The 22,659-nt window shown below is 47.2% G+C and overlaps 1 protein-coding gene across 17 annotated transcripts in view; it reads left to right on the top strand.

Annotated features, from left to right (window-relative positions):
- PPP6R3 (protein phosphatase 6 regulatory subunit 3) overlaps window positions 1-22,659 on the top strand; it is a 196,934-nt gene that overhangs the window by 94,711 nt on the left and 79,564 nt on the right. For 14 of the 17 annotated variants that reach the window (XM_064287631.1, XM_064287632.1, XM_064287644.1 and 11 more), the window contains 5 exons: window positions 3,304-3,536; window positions 9,035-9,221; window positions 12,318-12,455; window positions 14,918-14,983; window positions 17,753-17,865. In XM_064287631.1, the coding sequence (XP_064143701.1) occupies window positions 3,310-3,536; window positions 9,035-9,221; window positions 12,318-12,455; window positions 14,918-14,983; window positions 17,753-17,865 (731 nt within the window). In that variant the 5' untranslated portion in view covers window positions 3,304-3,309. Of the gene's footprint in view, window positions 1-3,303; window positions 3,537-4,239; window positions 4,392-9,034; window positions 9,222-11,913; window positions 11,971-12,317; window positions 12,456-14,917; window positions 14,984-17,752; window positions 17,866-22,659 lie in introns of those variants that run through there. The other 3 variants (XM_064287643.1, XM_064287646.1, XM_064287645.1) reach the window with 3 other exon arrangements.

The raw sequence follows: 22,659 nt of genomic DNA, 5'->3' as shown, positions 1-22,659 counted from the left end.
AAACATAAAAACTAGGCACCCAGGCTGTGGCTGGATTTGGTCTGTGGGCCGCAGCTTGATCCCTGCTCTTGAGGATGGCATTGCATACTTCTTGCGTGCTGGGCACTGCAGGTGGCTAGCTCATTACATCCAGCGTTTAATAGTTAACTTTGAGGTTGAAATTTTGGAATTGTTTTTACCTTGAGGTAGATAAGTCATATTTTGATTCATAAATTAGAAGCATGGCTTAGTTTGGGGACATTTGTAGTTTGTTGCCACTTGATTGATACAAATGAACCTCCTGTTCATAACCAGCTAATAGGCTTTTAGCTCAACATCACATTGGCTTTTTTGTGATTTATTTCTTAGTATTTTTCATTATACTTTTCTGTTACATATAAGACTACAGATAAAAAAAAGACTTGTTACTTTAAATGAGACTTAATTTTAAAAAAGGCTTGAAGTTAGATTTTTAACTAGGCAGTTTTCTGACTTAAATGGAGAGAGTGTTAGAATTGCCAGATAGTGTTTACAGGCCGCATTAGGTACACTAACCTGAGAACGTCGGTGGGTGTGGTGTAGGAAGGTAGTTTAATACACCTGCTAGCTTTTTAGTCACTTTGCTGCAATATTTAAAATAGATAAACTGAGTTACTTCATCAATCCGTAGACATCCTAGGATCACACTTTCAGAGACTAGCTTTGAAGACGATGTGGGCTGATGAGGACGAATAGTGGTTTTTTTGGAGTTCTTTAAGGTGATTTTCTACTTAAGGTAAATGAGAGCTCCCGTGCCCATCCGTATCCTTGGAGCCCGAACAAGGCCTGTGCTGGCGAGCTCCTCTTGTCTGTGCGCTGCGAGGTCACTGCTGCTCAGACATCACGAGCTCTAATCGGTGTGGAGACCGCGTAAAACACAGAGAAAGTGGCCGTGTTGCTCCCATGAGGCAAAGCTGACATGTGCCCCAGACAAGGGAAGGCGTCTCTCCTTCCTCTTCGTAGGGAGGGAAGCCCACCTTTTCTCCTTTCTCCCATGGTTTCCTTTATTTTGGTAACCTATCTTTTGATATCTTTTTGTCTTTCTTTCTGCTTGTCTTTTTTTTTAAAGGATAAAATGGTATAATAAAAATATTTTTGCTTGCTGTTTTCCACAAATCTGAAACCCAGGGAAGCATTTATGTCTAAGGTTTATCCCCACTGATGTTTTTTCCAGAGTACTTTTTCTGTTACATGTAGATCATCTTTGTCCTTATTTCCTTTTTAATTGTGTTAGAAATAGAAGTAGGGTGCTCTCTTTTTTTCTTTCACTAGCAAATGTTACCTTGTCCACCGGCGGCCTCTTCAGGGCTGTCTCTCCCCATCCTCGTCTTGAAGGAGAGGCCACACACCAGCCTAATGCTGTGGGTGGTTGCTGAACGTGCTGGGAGTTGTGACGAAGCTTCTCTAGCATGTTCTGTGATGGCTTCTACACATAATGGTCAGCCTAACCATTACGCGGAAAGGACAGCTGTGCCTTCTCATGTCGTGGACTACTGCTTTGTGTCACCACGCCAAGCTTGTGTGGAAGGTGAATCTCACACACGGACTCTTCTTCAGTGAGGTATAGCGAGTCTGATATAGGTGAACGGTCGCTGCCGCTTCTCAGACCTAGACACGTCCTGGTCCTCCTGTTGCTGTTAGCTGACGTGAGTGTATTCCTGTATGTTTCTTTTGAAGCACTTCAGGATGCTTTAAGCAGGGGCAGCTCTTACCACCCTTCACATCTGATAATATTTTTCTTCAAAGTTCTTCTTTTAGCTTCCTTAAAACTCTGCTTGTGTTTTAAATAGTATGATCCTACACTCAGTAAGGAAACGCTGGGTGGCATAGTGGTTAAGAGCTACAGTTGCTAACCCAAAGGTTGGCATTTTGAATCCACCAGGCACTCCTTGGAAACTGTTTGGGGCAGTTCTGCTCTGTCCTGTAGGGTTATTATAAGTCAGAATCGACTCAGTGGCAACGGGTTTGGTTTTTTTGGTTACACTGAATAAGGTCCAGGGTTTGTACCTCTGTGAAGTGGACATGCCTTTATAGACCCTTGAGTAACCTGCCGTGGCAAACATGCTTACTGGATTGATCAGTATGACCTCTGGTGTCAAAACCTCTTGTCCTCTCTGATCCTTGTTTTTAAAATTGTTTTTGAAACAGATGTTCATGAGAGAACCAAATAAAAAAAAAAGCTAGCTATGTCTGTGATATATACCTGCAGATGACCTAGGTTCCTCCAGTGCAGGCTTTTAATGAGCACACGCAGGTATTAACATGCTTTTTGGTGATGGTAATGACGGGACACCACACGGATTGGGTGGTGAAACCGCTCCCAATCTATAGGTTTCCATTTTGGGGTGATGTGGAGCAAGTGTTTGTTCTTACCAGGGGAGTCTGCAGTGGTGAGCATCTTTGACTGATAGGAATGGTTGTAGTTTCTAGCATCTTGTCATTGCTCAAAGTGGCCTTCAAAATTGTCTCTTCATGGCAGCCTTCAGATTATATAGTGAACCCTGTTCTTCTTCTTAGCTGTAACAAATACCTTCTGTAGCTGTAACTTGAAGAAAATAAACTTTCTGTTTTCATTGTTGAGGGAGAAGGGAAGGGGGGTGGGGGAAGGTGGTGGAAGAGCGTGTATGTATGTGGCTTCGTGGAGTGATTGTTTGAAGTTTGATTGTCAAATGTGTTTCCTAGTAACTGAGGAGAATTGGTCTCTCTAATTCCTCATGAATTGGGTCCAGAATTGGCAGAAGCTTTACCCTTTTATGTCTTTAGTCTTGTAGCCGTGAGTGGAAGTGCTGGCAGTGGCCTGCAGTGCTGGTTTGTAGCGGATTGCTTTAATTCTTTAGTGTTCTGAAGAGAATGAGGCACGTAGGTCTTGTTACTTCTCATATGTTGCTCAGGTTGCATTTCAAAAAGATATTAGGTCTGTGTAAGAATGTGTTTGTCATCCCTAAGCAGGGGCTGCATTCTCCCTTCCCCAGCAGTATAGTCCTGACCAGGTATGGTGGCTGAATTACTTTCTCAGGTCAAAGTGATCCCAACTTTTAGCTTTGAGCATCTTCAAGTGAAAACTTTTTTGGTATCAACGAAAGTATTTTGTCTTTTTTCCTGAGAAGTTAAAAGAAAGTCCTACCAATTTTGTTTATTAAAACAGTATTCTATAGGTTCAATATGCTTCTTACTTATGTGGGCAAAGTCATCATTGTAGACTGTAAAACTGAACTGACATTTGAATTATAGAAAATGAAAACGTGAAGCTGAAATTTTATGAACTACTCTTTGCGTTTTGTTTAGCCCAGCATGTTTTGGAAATTTGACCTTCACTCATCATCCCACATAGACACACTTCTAGAAAGAGAAGACGTAACACTGAAGGAGTTAATGGATGAGGAAGATGTTTTACAGGAATGTAAAGCCCAGAACCGCAAACTTATAGAGTTTCTGTTAAAAGCAGAATGTCTCGAAGATCTAGTCTCATTCATTATAGAAGAACCACCTCAAGACATGGATGAAAAGATCAGATACAAGTAAGAAAATTCCCTCTTCTCTCTAGGGTGGGAGTAAAGCGAAGGAGGGGTAGAGTGTTAGTGTTCTTGTTGGTAGCGCACTGGTGCTGCCGTAGACCATGTGCGAGCGTTTAAGTGGTCGCTAGAAGTTAGGCCAGTGAAATGACAGGATTTCAACAATGAGTGTCATTTTTAAATAAGTCAGGAGGCTTCATGGAGGGCAAAGTGCCTTATAAACAGCCGTGACAGATTTCTTAAAATAGCAAGACGGTTGAAATTAACTGTTTTCTCTGCATGGCAAATAGGAAGAGAGCGATGACGTGGCTACCCCAGATCACGCGGCAAATCCGTGACAGATTGTGGGCCACGGACAGCACTGCTGTGAGAACAGGTCCTAGGCTTTGCTGACCGAAACTAAGGGCCTGGGTCTTGGTGGACGTTAGCGTAGCTAAATTTAAGTAGATAACTTCATGGATAACTTCAGTGGGTGCACGTACCTGTCACGGGTCTAATCTGCTTAGAGGCAGAACAACGGTGACGTGAGTAGCCTTTATCACTTAATGCTTAACGTTTCTTATTCAGACTCCTGGAACAAAAAGCCATTGATTCAAGAAACTTAATGGATTTGATAATGGAATCAAATAAATTTAATGGAAATTAGAAAGAACTGTGGCTTTTAGTAGAGTCTCCTTTGCCCTTTGTCCCCATCTTTCCCATTTTTCAGATATCTTTTCATTTCTTGGGGAGAGTTCTGCTCTCAGGGAAATAGTGCTTGTAATGCTTTCACGTTGCTGGTGACTTGTGTCTTCGAGGATGTCATGTTCTGCCAGCCATTAAAGTTGACAACTAGCACTCAGTGAAAGCTTCAACTCAGAGGTCAGTATCCTAAAGAAGAAATAATTTGGCTGCAGAAATACCAGCATGTGTTAGAAAGAAAATGTCCCTCTCTGGAATTCCCTCTATAGCATGTGCACGAAGGCCACAGGACGAGGGGTTCCTCTGTAGGAGGAACGTGGTGCCAGCGTGAGAGCTCAGGTTTAGGAGCAGGCAGACCTGCAAGGGTCTGTAGGCTTCCCTCTTCCACGCTTTGAGAGCTTCACCTTCTTGGACCTGTGTCCTTGTGTAGAATGAAGCTGCTGCTTTATCTGGCAAAAAGTAGGCACGTCTTATGTAAAGTGCTCACATTACCAAAAAAAGTGGTGGCTTGGTTTTCCCGTTACAACACAGCTGGGCAGTTTGTTGTGCCGCCTTTGAAGTTGTTTGTGAAGCACTGTTTTGTCACCTTGAAGTTGGCAAGAGCAGGTGTGTCTCACTGGACACAGCCTCCGGTCAGCTGCGATTGGAGGGACGTGCCTTGAGTTGGGCAGAGCTGTTCTCTGCTGTGCCTCTGGCCTGGACAGTGTCACTGACTGTGTGTAGCCCGCACTCGAGAGACTCAAGAGCGGGGCCAGAACAGAGGGGTCTTTTTACATGGCACCTGGAAGCTTTTCAGGGTTAAGCTTGGTGGTAGTCATCTAAGGAAGTCTAGACTGGTTTTATAGTTCCTGGACTAATTCCTGTGTTTGACGAACTTCATAGCTATAAGTTAGGTACACGGGTGGATTGGACCATCATCATTTTAACTTAATTCTCAATGACCAAAATATTAGAGATTTGCCATTTTAATCTCAACGACAGGCACCCTTCATTTTAAATGATTTAGTAGAACTTTAAAAAATAAGTCATTAATTAGTATTGTAAATCCAAAAGCTAAGACTACTTCAGAACACTTTCAATCTGAATATCTTGGGGTAGGTTTAATAGACCTGGCATGTAGTCGTTAACTTGAGATTCACTGATTTAACACACACGTTGAGTGTCTAATGTGTACTAGCCTCTGCTCTGGGAGTTCGCGTTACTGTCTAATGGGGTGAGCTGGATGAGAACGTGAACCCCTTGTTTGTCAGGTGAGTCCTCCAGAGAGACAGAGAGCTCCATAGGACAAGCATGCTGAGAGTGGTGAGGTGGGAGGAGGGCGGTCAGGGAAGGCCACTGAGAGACGTGCAGGGAGAGAGGGAGGATGCCATGTTGGCTTGGGGAAGTGCAAAAGCCCTAAAGTGCAGTGTACTTGGTGTCCTCAAAAAACAGCAGGGGAGCTGGGGAGGGGGCAGCATGATGAGTAGGGGAGGAAGGGCCAGGATGAGGTCAGAGGCCATGGGGGTGGGGTGCAGGGTTTAGTCAGGACTTGAGCTTTACTCCAAACGAGACAGGAAGCCTTTGGAGCGTTTGGAGCAGCGGGTGACATGGCCACTGGCTGCAGTGTTGGCAGTGGCCCATAGGAGGACAGGACGGCTCCTCTAGGCAGTGAGGATGCTGTGGTGACAAGCAGGAAAAGAGAAAATCTTAGTGGACCTGACTGGCGAGCAGTGGTCGGGCGCAGGCTTATTTGATGCAGTTAGAACTGAAGGAATTTCCTGATGGCGGAAGGATGGAGTGAGACAAGAGGCGGAGTCAAGAATGACCACAAGGGGTTTGGCCTGGACCTTGAGGTGTGGAGGGCCTTTTATGGCACTGGGGAAGCTTGGAGGAGGAGGAGGAGGAAGCTGTAGAAGGACCCCTGGGAGCTGGAGTATGACCCGTCCAGTTTGAGATGCCTGTTAGACATCAGGTGATGACCAGTAGGCAGTGGCTGTGTGAGCCCTGGGGGCGGGGTGGATGGCATTCAGAGCTATGTGACCGCGTGAGATCACCTGGGGAGTTGGTACAGGTAGAGGAGAGGTCCAGAGACTGAACTCTGAGACCACTGGTCGGGCCCCACTTCCCACAGAGGGACCCAGAAGGATCGGCCAGAGGTCCGAGGAGAGCCTGGAGGGGCTGATGTCCAGAGAGCCAAGGGGAGACTGCTTCTGGAGGGCATGAGGGGACGGGTGTCAGTTCTGATGGGAAGGCCAAGCAGGACAGGAACTGAGACTCATTGCAGAGTAGAGTTGGGTGGCCACGTCTGGGCAGTGTCTGCGGAGTGGCGGAGGCGAAGGCCTGGTTGGCATGCCTCTGAGGTGGAATTGGAGACAAAGCAGAGTCAGCTCTCTCAAGTAATTCCCTGTAAAGGGGGCAGAGAGGGAAGTGGTGGTAGCTAGAGGGAGATGCCCAAGTCAGGAGAGGGGGTGTGTGTATGTTTTTTCCCCCTCAGTGGAAGAAATAATGGCTTTTTTTTTTTTTTTTTACATGCTGGTGAAAGTGCTGCAGGACAGAGGGACACGGTGGTACCCAGGGAGAGGTGATCTAGTGATGCGCGGTGCTACAGTGGAGGGGCAGCCTTAGGAGCCAGGACAGCTCCCGCACTTAGGGAAGGAGGAATAGGCCCAGATGCAAGGCAGGTGGGGGTGGGGCAGGAGGGCTAGGTCCTCGCCCCTCTCAGTGCCTCTGTCTCTGGACAGAGGATCTGGCTGAAGGTGCGCTGGGGGAGGGGGTGGAGGGATCATCAGGTCTTTGTGAAGCTTGGTTCAAGTTCAGGAGGGAGGGAGAAGGGAGCAGCCAGCCTGCCCAGAACCAGAACTCTGAGCCTGTCATGTAACGCCCAGGCCCCTGCGCTCTTGCTTCTCTGGCTAGGGTGAGCCTGAGTTACCTATGAGACGCAAACAATATACAGACTCCCAGGCCCTCCTCCAGACCTTCTGCATCAGAGTTCAGAGCCTGCAGGCAGCCAAGCATTTGATTCGCAGCCGGGACCAAGAACTACGTTTTTACTAGCCAGCAGTTTTCAAATTGGGCTAGCTGAGAAATACTCCTAACCCCGCGATGGTGGCAGTTCTGCAGTTTTATAGTAGAAAATAGGGATAAATGCAGCTAGCGTGCATGCCACGCCATCCTGCCCCAGGAGATAGGCTGCTGTCCTAATGTTGCAAATGAGGAAACTGAGGCCCAAAGAGGTTACACGACTTGCCCAAGGTCATACAGCCTGTGAATAGCGGAGGCAGGTTTAAACCCAGTGGTGTGACTTGAGAAGCTGCACCTCTGACCACTGCATTCTCTGCTCCTGGGGTAATGGTTTGTCTTTGAATGCACGTGTTCCTTGAGGGACCCTTTGCATTCATTGAGCCCCAAACCAACAGAAGGCAGCCACTTGACAATGTTATCTTCATGCTCACACACCCTCCCGTGCTGGTGGTGCCGTGGGTAAGAGCTACGGCTGCTAACCAAAAGCAAGCCCCTCCTTGGAAACCCTCTGGGGCATTTCTACTCTGTCCTATAGGACAGCTGTGAGTTGGAATGGGGAGCTTGGTTTTTTTGGTGGGGCTATGCAAATAAGATGCTCGTGGCCTACCAAGGGGATTGGACACCAGAAAGCCATAGCACCAAAGAGGGTCTGCAGTGAGGGCGGAAAGCTGAACAGTATGAGAATGTCCCAAAATGAACCTTTGTAGGGAGGAAAAACCCCATTGCCACCGTGAGCCCATGGGGGTCTCAAAGCAGGAGTGCCGTGCGTGCACTGTGCCGTGCAGGCTGCCACCTGCAGGCCTCGCCTCTCTCTCGTCACACAGCTGCTTGTAGTTGCTTGGTCACTTCCCTGCCCTGGTCTGCCTTAGAGCTTGCCACTCCTGGTGGCTAGCTGGGGCTCTGGACCCCGGCTGCTCTCCAGGGAGGAGTGGAGGAGCAGAGCAGGGCCCTGTGGGTCAGGTTGAGGGCAGGCAGGATGGGCTTGGGGTCTTCATGGTTAGTGCTGAAATCACACGATAAATAGTAGTTTGCAGCAAGTTGAGAAAAAGGACCTGCCCAGTTTTCAGAGAGGTGGTCTGGTTGGGGGGCAGGTGTTTCTAAAGCCATGGGGTCTGAGAAGCGCCAGTGAGCACATCCAGAGCAGGTGCACACTGCTTTCTGTGCACGTCTGTCCTGCCATAGCGTGACCCTAGTGAGATGACTGGGTGGCTTATTGCACCTGGTGGGGCGGCGGGCATGAAGAGCACATTTCCTGTCTGCAGCTTTCTGCCTGGGTAACTCAGGCCCAGGGCTGTTCTCCACTTCAGTACAGAAGGGTGTCTATTCTTTTAAGATGCAAGAGGGACTTAACGCTTGGTAAGGCCCCCAGAACAACTCGAAGTACCATTTGCATCCCATCTAGAAATAGAGACGGTTGCCCCGGTGTCTACACGGTGCCCACAGGTGCTGTGTGCAGCTCAGTGTCCTGGGAGCAACACTCTGCACTTGCCTGGTGAGTGCTCCTGTCAGCAGCTCTCAGGGTGCTGTATATGAGCTCCCATCTCCCCTCTGCTGTAGCCTGGCCTCCCGCGACTCATGGGTCCTGGGTGCTCTCTAGTGTTGTTGGGGACAGTGTGTTTATTAAGGCTTGATACAGAAGCAGTGTTTTTGACACGTTAGAAAATTCACTTTAGTTTGGACAGAATTCATTGAAACGATTTCCTGATTTCCAGAAGAAGATTTTGTTATTTTCACAAACTTGGCCGGAAGCCTTTCTGATTTGTGTTCTAATCTGTCGTGAAATTGTGATGATAGATGATGATGTAAGCATCCTGTTCTTCTAGGTACCCAAATATATCTTGTGAGCTGCTCACTTCCGATGTCTCCCAGATGAATGATAGACTGGGAGAAGACGAGTCCTTGCTAATGAAATTATATAGCTTCCTCCTAAACGATTCCCCCTTGAACCCACTACTTGCCAGCTTCTTCAGCAAGGTGCTAAGTATTCTTATCAGCAGAAAACCAGAACAGGTAAATATCGTTTTCCAAAAGGTAAGTATTAGGGTTGATCACCCCTTGAGATGATCCGCCTGAAAATGTGTCCTGGGTTTAGTTTAAGTCCAGGTTCTACGAGAAAATGGATCATCAACCTTGAGGGTTGGAAAAGCACACGACTGACACGTTAACGAGATAGGTGCTCCGCTACTTGGCATTTCCGTTTCCCAGTGCCTCACACCTTACTCACTTTGTCAGCACACACTGGTTTCCTCTTCTGACAAGTAGTTAGAAGCGTGAGGATGCTGGGGACCCGTTTGGTGACAGCAGCATTTGGCACTTACTCAGTGGCTGGATGTCTGAGTGGAGTATGAGTGAGTCTTGGGCACAGTAACAGCTTTTTTTTTTTTTCCTAATGATGATCAGAAATGAAGCTTAAATTAAAAAGCTTTCCTGTAAATGTAACTGATGACTGGCTTGTATAAACGGTTTCTATTTTGATTCTCCTCAAAATGTAAATGCTTAGCCGGTGCCCTCTGAGCACAGACTGTCCCGTACGGGCCCCTCCGCCGTCGCCCTCACACGGCGTTTCGTGCTGTCTTATGTTATGGCAGTAACCGTCTTTGTTTTCTCTGTGTTGTCGGTAACTCAGATGTACTTGGGACATGTATTTCCCAAGCATCTATCGTACGCGCAGTGGTTCTCAAAATGTGGTCCCTGAGAATCTGTTAGAAACGCAAGTTCTTAGACCACACCCCAGACCCAGTCAATCAAAACCTCTGGCGGGGTGGGGTAAGGTAGGGCCAGCCGTCTGGGTCATTAACAGGCCTTTCAGATGATTCCACTGCACGGGAAAGCTTGAGAACCTCTGCTCTGGTGGACACTAGTGTGAAAAAAGACCTGCTTGCCAGGAGATTATAATCATTGATGGGCCTAGGCACCCAAAGGACCACTGAAGCCTTAGCTGCTCAAGTGCAAGCTGGCAGACCTGCCGGAGCTACAGCAAGCAAGGGCCTGCAAAGTGCAGGGGGGCGGTCAGACTATTTTAGGAGCTATTTTAGGCCCAGTATGTTCTGTCCCAGGAGCCCTGGTGGTGCAGTGGTTAAAGTGCTTGGTGGCTAAGTGAAAGGTCGGCAGTTCAAATGTGGCAGTTTGCTTCCATAAAGACTATAGCCTTGGAAACCCTATGGGGCAGTTTTGCTCTGTCCTATAGGGCATTATGAATCCGAACCGACTTGATGCCAGTGGGTTTGGTTTTTTTTTTTTTTTTTTTTTGTATATTCTGTCCTTCGCCAAGGAAGGATAAGTGGGCACGTTTTATTTTAGAAAGCCTCTTCTTTTGTGCTCACAGTTGAGCAGAATAATAATCCAGAAATCATGGTCACTGTGAAACAGGCAGTTTCCTCTTCTGCCTTCTGAAAGTACTGCACTGTGGCTGTTCGAGTTAAGGGAAAGCCGTCTCATCCACACGAGGTGACCGGCCAGTCCTCAGAGATGGGGCAGCAGGAGCCGTAATGAGATGGGCCTCTACTCATGTGTTTCCCCCTCAGTCCGTGTGTGCCACGGGAACCCAGATTTGTGGGACTGGATTTTCAGTCTGCATTTGACCATAGAGCGAGAGCCCACGTACAGCTTTCTGGGCCCTGTGTACTTGTATTGGGCCTCAAGAGCATGCATTGTGCACACGTGATGGCAGGTGCCGCGAAACTCTGAGAAGAGGGCCCGGCTGATGATGAGAGGACTCAGTGCAACTTACTCTTCTGGGTACAGGGAAAGGCCAAACCTGGGACCCCCATCCTGAGAATTACCCGTGTAAATGAAGGGTTCCTGTTAGCGTGATGTCCTAGGGTATATACAGCTGCAAGTCATGAACCGGTTCCCACTCAGCCTGGCTTAGCGATAAGGACAGGTACTAGCTGTGAACAGAAAGTCCAGCTGTAGGGTGTCTTCAGCGTGAGGTGATTTAGCACCTCAGGCACTGTCATCCACGGTACAGGTGATGGGCTGACTATGGCGTCGCCCTAGATTTGTGCCTGTGGGCTCCAGGTCCGATGCTTTTGCCACTGACTTGAGGAGGATTTGGGCCACGTGTGACTTTCCTTGGGCTTACATTACAGTGTTGGACCTCGTTGTCTAGAGAAGCACGTTGTGGTGAGCAGTGCTAGTTGTCATCTCCAGCTCTTAGGTTTCTCCTGTGTGGCCTAGTGGAGGGATTATGGCACCTAGGGTCATACACGTGTCACTTCAGTCTCAGGGCAGCTACCTTTTAGCTCTAGCTCCTTTAACCTGTCTGAGTCTCACTTCCCTTATCTGTGCCCTTGAGTCATTGACCCTCCCACTGGGGCTGTCGAGGGACTTCAGTGAGGTTCAGTTAGAGCAGCTGCAACACGGGCCATGCTGCTCCTGGGGCTGGGGGTGGGATTTTGAGTAGAGTAACACGAGCACACAGGCAGGAAGCAGGGGATCTGCGGGGGTGTGGGATGAAACACGCCCCCTCTGTGCCAGTGCAGGAGAGGCTCTGGGGACAGAGCCATAACGTACATCACTCTTTCTGATTCCCTCAGTGTGCCTGTCAGCCTTTGCCCTTCTTGTGGTAATCTGATCAGGTCGGTTGCTGGCAAAAAACCCAAGCGTGATGTTTGTGTAGCAGGTGAGGTAGCTACTTTGACTGAAGTAGAAATCTTACGTTTTGAATGTTTTCTCTCTTACTTGCTGGAATATAATGAAGACTTTGAAAATGTATCCTGCGTTTTGGCGTGAAGTCTAATGGGTCTGTCTTACGTCTGTAAGTTAGTAACTGGCATATTCTCATGCTCTTCCTAGGTGTATTAAATTTTTGACCCCCATTCTTTGAGAATTAATAATGTGAAAGTGAAGAGAAAAAGAAATCATTTTGGTGTATTTATATTAGGGGACATGTGACAATTGGGGAGATTTTTTGCCCAAGAGGCTTTTTGAACATTGAAGCTATTAGCCTAAGCTTTCCAATCTGACATCCTCGTACTAATTCTGTATTAGGCATTTTTGGGATTTTGGAGCGGGGAGGACTTAGAGGGGTCAGGATTGAAAGCATTCTAAAGTTGATGGTTCCCCAGTTCCAGATCTTTCAGTTTCTGGTTTGTTCTCCTCTAGATTGTGGATTTCTTAAAGAAGAAACGCGACTTTGTAGACCTTACCATAAAGCACATAGGAACCTCTGCCATCATGGACTTGTTGCTCAGGCTCCTGACATGTATCGAGCCTCCACAACCCAGGCAAGATGTGTTGAATGTGAGTAGGATCGCGACCTGTTGCCGAGGGAGGCCAGGTGGGGGCTGAGCAGACCAGGGTGCAGGGGAGGGGCTCCGTGGTTGGGGTTTGTGGTGGAGGGCTGCCTGGGGGTCTACAGGGTGGGGAAAGGCTGTTGCAAGGGAGGAAGAGATTCCGATTTCTCAGGACCTGAATTGGAGATGTGCCTGTCCGGATGTGGGGTGTGTGGCCGAGTGGTTCTTTCCCTCGGCTGGTTTGTTCGCTGGTAGAGCTGGGCAGGTGCAGTGGGTTGAGGATTGTTGTAAAGCTGGGTCCGGTGGTGGTAAGAGCAGACACAGGAAGGTCGGGGACTCTAACTCTCATCTCAGTATGCTGAGGGAAGCTTCTTTTCTGACAGGATAGTTAAACTCTTGAAGGGCTGTCTTTCCAAAAGTTAAAATAGGAAAGGTGTAGGTATTTCCAGGGAATCCGGCTTCAGAAGTAACTCTCTCCTCATGGATACTCAGAAGCAGGGGTAGGAAGGAGAACAGAGCTTAACTTCCACAAGGGCACGTATTTTACAATTCAGGGTCTGGGCCGGGGGGGCATGAGTGACCCGAAGATGGATTTCTCAAGGACTCTTGTTCGTGCCTTCTCTCCTTGTCTTCTGTCTCTTCTCTCCCTTTCTTTCTCTGCAGTGTCTTCTTCCAGAAACATTCCCCAATCGATTCCATCTTTAATACCTGAGAACTTACTCATTTCTTTGCAAATGAGTTTTGTTGAAAATGCTAATTTTAAGCAAAGCCCTGCAAGGGCCAGGAGGAGAGACTGGAGGGCCTTGGAAAGGAAGGCCTGTCAGGTGGTGCCCCAGGAAAGGGTGTGTTCCACTGGATGGGAGGCGTGTGTCTCTGAGGGTCAGGGCTGGATCGTAGAGGTGACCCAGGCAAAGAGGTTCTCCTGAGAACTGCGGGTCACTGCAAGCCAATGCAGTGAGTGTCCAAATGGGCATGGGAAGGGGTTTTAAAGGGGGACACCTGCTCCCTTTAAAGTGCTGCCTTCCTCCAAAGAGGCTGAGGAACCTGGGGAAGAGTGTTTAGAACGAGGGGGAGGGCCATCTTTATATTTGGATTATTATAGGGGAAATTGCCTCCTTTTACTAAGTAAATTTCTTCCGTATGGTTTGCTTGGTTGATTTACTTTTTTGGTCATGTCTGGATTGAATTTCAGGGCCCGTTTCCAAAGGAATAGATAGATTCCTGGAGGGATATAGCGATAGTGGTTAATAAAGGCGTAGATTGGGGAAGGGCTAGTTAGAAACTCCTAAATGTCTTACGCTGATTTGGGGGCCATCACGCAGTGAGGGGTGGTTAGTCCAGAAGCAGGCTTGGAATGGAGGTGCTTGTCAGTAGCTGTGGAGGCCTTTCACTGAGGCCTTCCCTGAGGAATCCAGACAGGCTGTTAGGGGTTCACTCCGTGCCGCTCCCCCACCTCCACTCTATCTCCCTTGACCTTTGGGGTTTCTTGGCGTTCTTTTCAAGTAGTGAGCTGCCTAGTTTATTATGGCACTTCTGCTCCTTATAGAGTTAATATGAATGAAGCCAGTGGATTTTCTACTTGTTTTTCCTTAGTCTCATTCCCTTCATATTTTAATGCAGGGAGCAGGGTACCTTGCTTAGATTCCTCTGCTCACCTCTCTCCTTCTGGGCCCTTTTACTTCTAAGTCTAATAAAACATTTTCTTAAAATGATTCCCCCGATTTTTCTCCATTTATTATTTGAAGTTCCGTAATTCCCCAAGACCACCATCTGAAAATGTTACAGTTTTATTCTTCAGAGCCAGAAATGCTCACATGGATTCAGAGGAGACTGTCATAGCCGTGGTGATAGCGATCGCCAGCACAGGACACGGAGCAGACTCTGCCTCACAAACTCCGCCCCGCAAACCCCGCCCCGCAAACTCCGCTTCGGCAGCGGCTCTCCCCAGCCTCCCTCTTCCCCCAGCCCCCATGTTTTCCGTGGTGATTTTGGTTTGGGAGTCGAAAAGTTACTTTTTGTTCTTCATGTGGTTTTCCTCCTTAACCCAGTGGCTTGATGCTGAATGCTGCTTTCCTCCTTTTTTCCACAGTTCAGGGTTTATGCTCTCTTACAGAAAATGTATTGATTCTGCCCTTCCCAACCCGATCCTCCAGCTTCTGACTAAGCAAAATACAGACCCTTTTAGGGCAGAGTTTGGGTGTCGCCCGCGACTGAGAAGCGAGCTGTGGAGTGCTAGTGTGTGGCTGTGGGAGTGTGGGGGAGCTGTTGGTACTGTTGGTCTCTGTCAAGATCATATAGTCACTGGCATTTTCCCTGGGGGACTTTCAAGTTTCTGTAGCGTTCAAAGTCCAGAAAAACCTGTAACATTCTACTTAAAATGTGATGGATATTTCCAAGTATGTTAATCTTCATTGGGCTTAGAACAAGAGCTACTCATTGCTATGATTGCTTCTACAATGTGTTTTACAGTGGTTAAATGAGGAGAAAATTATCCAGAGGCTTGTGGAAATAGTTCATCCGTCGCAAGAAGAAGATGTAAGTTCCACTCTTGTGTGACTGTAAACTCATAAAAAAGGAGAGCTCTGTGTACGTGGGTGCCTAGCATGACTATATAGAAGTGAGACCGTTGTGGAGGACAGGCAGAGCAGCAGGAACCTAGCATTCTTGAAGCTGACGGTTTTCTAAACACTTAAGGCTTTAAAAAATATGAGTTTGCTAATACCCAGAAAATTTCCGGAAATGTGAACAGTGGGCCTGGTTTAAGACCGTCTTGTTTCTAGAGCTGACATTCTATGCTGGACCTGCTGGCCTCTGTGCTCTGACCCGTGGGGCCTCTGTCCTGGATGCTAAAGACCGGCTCGAAGCTTGGTCTGGAGCTTGCTTGTTGAGCCCGTTCTCAGGGCATGCCTGGCGGGGCTTGCTGGTCAGGCCTGGGACAGTGTGTGTCTGCAGAGCAGGTGGTCACAGGGCCTCTCTGCTGCTGCTGTTTCCACCTTAAGTATCAGGTGACAGTGGATGAAATGGCCAGTTTTCAGCCATTGTTACCTACAGACACGACGGTCAAACTGTTACCTGCAGAGGAGTTGGTTTGAGGGAGATGCGGGCTGCATCACAGGCACCGGTCCTCCTTGGACACCTAGGTACAGGTGACATCTGAGGAGGGGGGCAGAGCAGCAGGGAGGAGCTGTATACAGCAGGAAGGGTACAGCCAGAGGAGGTGCTCACTCACAAAGGAGGACTGTCCATTCGGGACCGTTCACAGACTTCTGGTACCTGAAGTTCATCTCAAACAGGCTTTCAAAAAAAAACAAAAAAGCCAGCAGCTGACTATTAAAGTGACAGCTGCTTCCCATCATTCCCCCAATGCAGTGTATTTATCACGTGTTCTGGTGAGAGTTGGTCATCTTGCCACGTGGAGCTTGTGTTTAGGGAACCTCCTCTGAGTTCTAGAGGGAATACGGGTACAGAAGAACCCCTGCTCACAAGGAGCCTTCTGTCCAGTTGGGGTGGTAAGGCCTGTTCCTGTAGGGTGGGGCCAGTGACGATGGCCCAGGGAGCGTGCCAGTTCCAGGACCATATTCTCTGTGTGGAGGCTGTGTGGCTGGTTGGAGTGGAGAGAGCGAGAGGAGCACGGCCCGCACCGGGGAGGAAGTCAGGAGCAAGGCTTCTCAGCCCTCGGGTTGTATTCTTGAGCAGAAAAGCTCGGTGGCTCAGCAGGATGTTGCATCTGTTGGCCAGGCCCCAGAGAAATCAGTCAGGGAGCAGTGCAGCTCCACAGCCCGTTCTTTGAGAAGTTGTGGACGGGAGTTGTGTTTCCCACCTTCCTGCCCGGCTTATAGGAAAGTTAATGTTGCCTTTTGGATAGTCCCGTTGATACTACTGCTGCTTTATATTAAGTGATAAATTACATGTTAAGAGTATACTGGCCACCAAATTCCCTGAGGTACCAAATTGCTGGGCTGGGGGCTGTGGGGATCATGGTCTCAGGGAACATCTAGCTCAGTTGGCACAACAGAGTTTATAAAGAAAATGTCCTACGTTCTACTTTGGTGAGTAGCATCTGAGGTCTTAAAAGGCTGTGAGTGGCCATCTAGGACACTCCACTGGTATCACCCCTTCGGGAGCAAGGAAGAATGAAGAAAACTGAGCATACAAGGGAAAGATTAGTCCAAAGGACTAATGGACTGCATCTACTACGGCCTCCACCAGACTGAGTCCAATACAACTAGATGGTGCCCAGCTACCACTGCTGACTGCTCTGACAGGGATCAAAATAGAGGGTCCCAGACAGAGCTGGAGAAAAATGTAGAACAAAATTCTAACTCCAAAAAAAAAAGACCATACTTGCTGGCCTGACAGAGACTAGAGAAACCCTGAGAGTATGGCCCCCGGACACCCTTTCAGCTCAACTCCTGAAGTTCACCCTTCAGCCAAAGATTGAACAGGCCCAGGGAACAAAACAAGACTAAAGGAGCGCACCAGCCCTGGGGCAGGGCGTGGAAGGTAGGAGGGAACAGGAAAGCTGGTAATAGGGAACCCAGGGTTGAGAAGGAGAGTGTTGACATGTCGCGGGGCTGTTAACCAATGTCAGAGAACAATGTGTGTACTGACTGTTCGCTGAGAAACTGGTTTGTTCTGTAAACCTTCATCTAAAGTACAATTAAAAGAAAAAAAAAAGCATAGTGGCCAGTTTGTATTTAGGAAGGAAATACGAGGCTCATGGTACAAACAGAGGATTCCGATGTCCCGGCCTGCGCTGTTATCTCTGCTGGATGTCGTTGTTGCTCCTGGACCAGGAGCGCAGGGCTCAGCCTTCAGCCACGCTCAGTCACAGGCCGCAGGATAGAGCGCATCTGGGCGCTCTGATGTTAGCGCTTGCCTGTAAGGCGGCACCCACTCTGCACTGGGAGAAGATTGAGAGTGCTGACCTATCGGTATGTTCCAGAACATTCTGTCTGCCTTTTTTTTTTAATCAAAGAAGTGTGTACGTTTTTGTATGCTGATAAAAGTATATAGTTTGGGGATATAGTTTCTCCAGGTACTCAATTATGAAACGTTTTCCTTGTCAGAACTTTGATCACATTTACCCACACAAAGTAACAGATACTGTGCAGTAAAGATCATTACTGAGGAAATAAAATACTTCTGTTTTACATAACGCTGTTTCTTTTGGTCTTTTAACTCACTGGAGCTTAGAGCCGGTATTAATTTGTGTTACTTCGCACATAATTTCCTTTCTAACTTTCTGTGATGAATTTAACTTCTAACCTGTTTTATAGTTAAAATTGTCCTTTTTTCCTTTAGCGGCATTCAAATGCATCCCAGTCACTTTGTGAAATTATTCGCCTGAGCAGAGACCAGATGTTACAGATTCAGAACAGCACAGAGCCAGACCCCCTGCTTGCCACCCTGGAGAAGTACGTTGCCGCTGTGTTCTCGTTCTTTCTGTGGGTGGGTGCTGCTGATGTGCCGCCGTTGTGAGTGGTGGGTACGTTTCTCTTAATCATGTTGGAGTCGCATCCCTGGAAAATAACCGTGGATGGAGGAGAAGGTACGAAAACCTGCTTATCTTAAATCAGCAGTTTGTGACGTACAGTGGAGATGTTCAGAGTCAGGAGGTAAATAAACAATGTTTACACGCAGGCCTTTTTAATTGTTTGCACACATTGCCTAGAGCCGTGATAAGATATAGGAGCCATTTCACAGCTGTAGTCACTGCCTCCAAGGGTCTTCTGATGGAGAGTAGTGTTAGGTATGTGCTGGTCTGACCCACTTTAGGCAGCAGTTTTTATCCGAAGTTCTTCTTAAGATTTAGACACCTTTGTCGCTGACTAGGGCCAACCTGACCAGACCTGATTTGAAGGGTTTTGTTTCTTTATACGTCTTTTGCCCTTATTCTTAGTCTCTGATGAACAGTGACCTCATGTTGAGGTGGAAGACAACTTGGGGATGGGGTGCTGTTTGGAAGTTTGTGAATGGCCAACCTGTGCATATTTATTTAGTTTTTCTAGATTCACACATTTTCAGAAAGAATGTTTACCTTCAAAGATGGGCATACTTTTGCTTCATTGTAAAATGAAAATAGCACTGACCTATGTTATGGATGGAACTGTGTCCCCCCAAAACATGTGTTGTAAATCCTAGCCTCCATGCCTGGGGTTATAATCTTGTTTGCGAATGGGTTACTTTTGTTAGGTTAATGGGACAGGCTTAGTATCGGTGTGTCCTGAGTCGATCTCTTTTGAGATATAAAAGAGATTAAGTGTAAGCTAGCAAGCAGAGGTGGGGAAGAGAGATCCTCCAGGAGCAGAAGCTGAGAGACATGGACCTTCCTCTACAGCTGAGAGAAAGCCTTTCCCTAGAGCAGACACCCTGAATTTAGGCTTCCAGCCTCTTAAACTGTGAGAAAATAAGTTTGTTTGTTAAAGCCATCCACTTTTGGTCTTTCTTTTATAACAGCACCAGATGACTAAGGTGACCTGTGTCCAGGCTGCCGATAGTTATTTTAATGGAGAAAATCAGGCATCAGCCCCCTGCCCCCCGCCTTGGGTTAATAACTGGAATGATTTCACGAAGCTAACATTGTTAAGCATGAGTGGCAGGCCTGATTCAGTTGGCTGGCATTATTTCTTTTGGGCTTACACTGTTAAATGCTTACATTGCTAAATACTGGTAGTGACTTAGTCCTTCTATATACTGAGGCTGTTTTATATCTTTTGGCTCAACTCCCGGGAAAGCCCTTTTACTAAAAAAACGCTGGTGTGTATTATTTCCTTGGCTAGTAGGAGACAGGCAAGACACAGATGGAGATGAGCCAGCTTGTTTTAACCATTCTCTCTTCTGAGAAGTAAAGTTGTGTTTCCCAGAATATAGACTAGGAAGCCGTGGAGGAGTTCTCTGAGGTAGCGGAATTAAAAGTGCTCATCAGCTTCTGAGTTAAGTGTCATTTTTCCTGCCCCATTTCAGTATTCTTGACATGACATAATGCCTTCTTAAAACAAGTAGAAGACATTCTACATTGAACTACTAATAATTGCACTGTTATTAGATTGAACCATGTAAAACTGCCATTTGAGTAGGTTAGAAAATGTCGAAATATCATCAGTTTGATATGGTTCACTACAGCACCCTCCACCAGAAAGATCACTCGTAAGCGTACATTCTGTAGTAGCCACATTTAACAAGTTTTAAAACGGTAAAAGTGGTTTTAGTATATTTTATTTAATCACATATATACAAAATAGTATTTTATGTCACCATTATAAAAAATTATTAAGGAGATAATTCTACACTCTTTTTTTTTGTACGAAGTCTTGGAAATGCAGCACGTATTTTACACTTAGGAAACATCATTTAGACAGGCCACATTTCCAGTGCTCGATAGCCACATATGGTCGCTGGCCCCTGTGTGGGACACCTTGAATGTTGATTGATCAGTAGTCGTCATGGAGTCCTTGAGCGCCTTTGAAGCCCTCCGCTGTCCCTGAACCCGACCTGTGACCTAGCCATTGGAGCCTGCCTGTGTGCTGGCTTATGTGTTTCCAGCTGAATCTGTGGTCCTGAATCAGGGAACCGTAATTTCTGGAATGAAGATAGGTACATGCTCAGAACTTACATTGTTAAATGCTAGTTGGAGTAAATCTTTTCAAATACCGGGGCCCAGTGAGTCAGTGGCCCTGCGATGTCACCGAATCAAACCTTCACCGCCCTTAGCAGCTGGGAGACTCAGTCTTTGGTAGGGTTTCCCACATTCTTTGTGAGAATGAGAACCAACCCCTTTTTGATGTCAGGCATGCCCCTGCATGGTGGTAGTTCTCTCAGTATCTGTTGATGCAGAAAATACACGGAGATGAAAGGCTTCTGTGAATTTAATCGTTTTATTGATCACAATAGCATCCGTATATATTTGATAAGTATATTATTATGTAATAATGTGATATATCTATGTATTTGATAAGCTATTATGTAATTATAATGAACTGTTCTGTATAATGGAGCCCTGGTGGTGCAGTGGTTGAGAGCTATGGCTGCTAACCAAAAGGTTGACAGCTGTGATCCACCAGCCGCTCTTTGGAAACCTGTGGAGCAGTTCTACTCTGTCCTGTAGGATCGCGGTGAGTCGGAATCGGCTCGACGGTAACAGGTTATTATACATAATAATATATATTATCAAGGCAGCCTACTGGCAATACTTGGTGTGCAGATACATTTCCTAACGCTTTACGTGATGACACCAGACAACCCCCCGTGAAGAGTGGCGGTTGCACCAAGAGGCCTGATAAAGTGGACTAAAGTGGCGGATGATGACTGTGCGCTCAGGAAGTGGTCTGGGATTAAATGCCTTCAATTCAGTGGCTCTGAGGAAAGTCTCAAGTTCAACACTTCCTTAAAACCGGTTGTGTTGGAGAGGGTTGTACTGCGTGTCTCAGAAGTCTCAATACGAATGAGCTTAGAATGAGTTGGGAGTTGATCCCAGCTGAGCCGTTTAGTTTACAAGGGTGAATCTTTCTCTGGCTGCCCGCGTGAAAACCAGAAAAAACAGAAGTGAGCCATCGTCTGACAGGCGTGGAGAGGAGCCTGGGTGGCTTCGTGCCTGCGCAGCCCACATGGTGAGCTTTACTGGTGTTCATCCAAGAACCCTGTATTTTTAGTGTGGTAACGAATATATTTTCTCTCATGTAAATGTCTTGCTGTTTGAAAAACTCAGTACTTTAGTTTTTTTATTTCTTCTGCACTTGGTGATGTTCGTATGTTTGAGTAAGATTCAGGATGCAGCACAGCTACTGTGTCGTTGGCGCCTGTCCGTCAGACGTTTGCTGGTTATTCCACTGTTGTTGTCAGTCAGCAGAGTGACTCCTGGACGCAGTAGACTTGTGCTGTGATGCAGCCATGAAATGGCTAGGGCCTCTTTGTTAGCCACTCCCTGCAGGCATCAGTAGGACGGAAGTGTGATGTCACCCTCTGATAAGTAAGCACTGTGAACGAATGGGGAATGTGGGTATCTTCAGGGGGCTGCCGTGTCAGCCCGACTCCACCTGCGCTGGGGTGCTGTATGAAATGATACACGGGTTGCTACCATATTCTTTGTGTTGCGAAAGGCAGTCTTTTCCAGAGTCTAATTCCAAACCTAATACTTTATCAACTGCTGAGTATTGAATGACTTTCACAGGGCTGCTTTGGATAGAGACCTCCCAAGCACTTTTTGTGCTGATCTGGGATTACTTGAAAAGCTACTTCGTGCAAGGGGAGCCCTCTGAAGTTCGGCTTCCCCGAAATACACAGAGGTTGTCTCCCACTTGCTCTCGCAGACCGAGAGGCGGTCAAGGGAATTCTGGTACAGTAGAGTGCAGCCGTATCTTGAGGATGGCTGGCATCTTTGCCACAGGAGCAGCCAAGGACAGTCCAGCTATATGGTACATTGTCGGGGAGCACAGATTGCGAAGGTCACTCAGATCCTAATAAACCGGGGCTTTTCTTGACAGCGTCCACATAAACTTAATTAACACATCACTCACGCTGACGCTCACTGGGATCTTGAGTATGCAAGACAGAGATACAATGGGAATAGCCTGCAGTTCAAAGGCATTTCGTTGCTGCTGCATTATTTTGATTTACCGAATTTTAATTGTAGAATAAAATCCAGCAATCGATGTTCTTTTTTACCTGTTCATTACACACTGATGCTTATGTGGGAAAGCATTTGTGGGTTATAATTAGGATTTTAAAAACTTTTCTTCCTTTTGTGCGGTTAAAGGGTTCTAAGTTTTCTTACTGCCCCCAACCGCTGCCACCACCACCACCAGCAGCACCCTGGCCTGATTAGGAGGTGGCTTTGAGTCTTGAAGTATTTCTTGGCTCTGAACAAGATTGGCAAAGGCAAGCAGGGCCCAGATTATTTTGCTGAGGGGGGTGGGTAGGACTATCTATATGCCTATATATAGCTGTGTCTGCCTAATTGTAGCTATACACCCGCTCCTCACTTACCAACATGCTTAGGTTCCAAAGACCAGGCTGTTAGGCGAAAATCGGCATTATGTGAAAGTAGAGGACGATCACGTTGGATCACAAACGTGGACAATGACTACATCATCACATAACTGACAAACCACTGAGAATCATGGCCCAGCCAAGTTGACACAACCGTAACCATCACAGCCAGCGCCACTCTTGCCTTGCACCTCGGCGTTCGGTGCTGCCAGACGTGTGTTGTT

The sequence above is a fragment of the Loxodonta africana genome, chromosome 7 (genome assembly GCF_030014295.1).
Source record: "Loxodonta africana isolate mLoxAfr1 chromosome 7, mLoxAfr1.hap2, whole genome shotgun sequence".
In the NCBI taxonomy this organism is placed as follows: Eukaryota; Metazoa; Chordata; class Mammalia; order Proboscidea; family Elephantidae; genus Loxodonta; species Loxodonta africana.
This window is presented reverse-complemented; position numbering and strand designations above follow the sequence as displayed.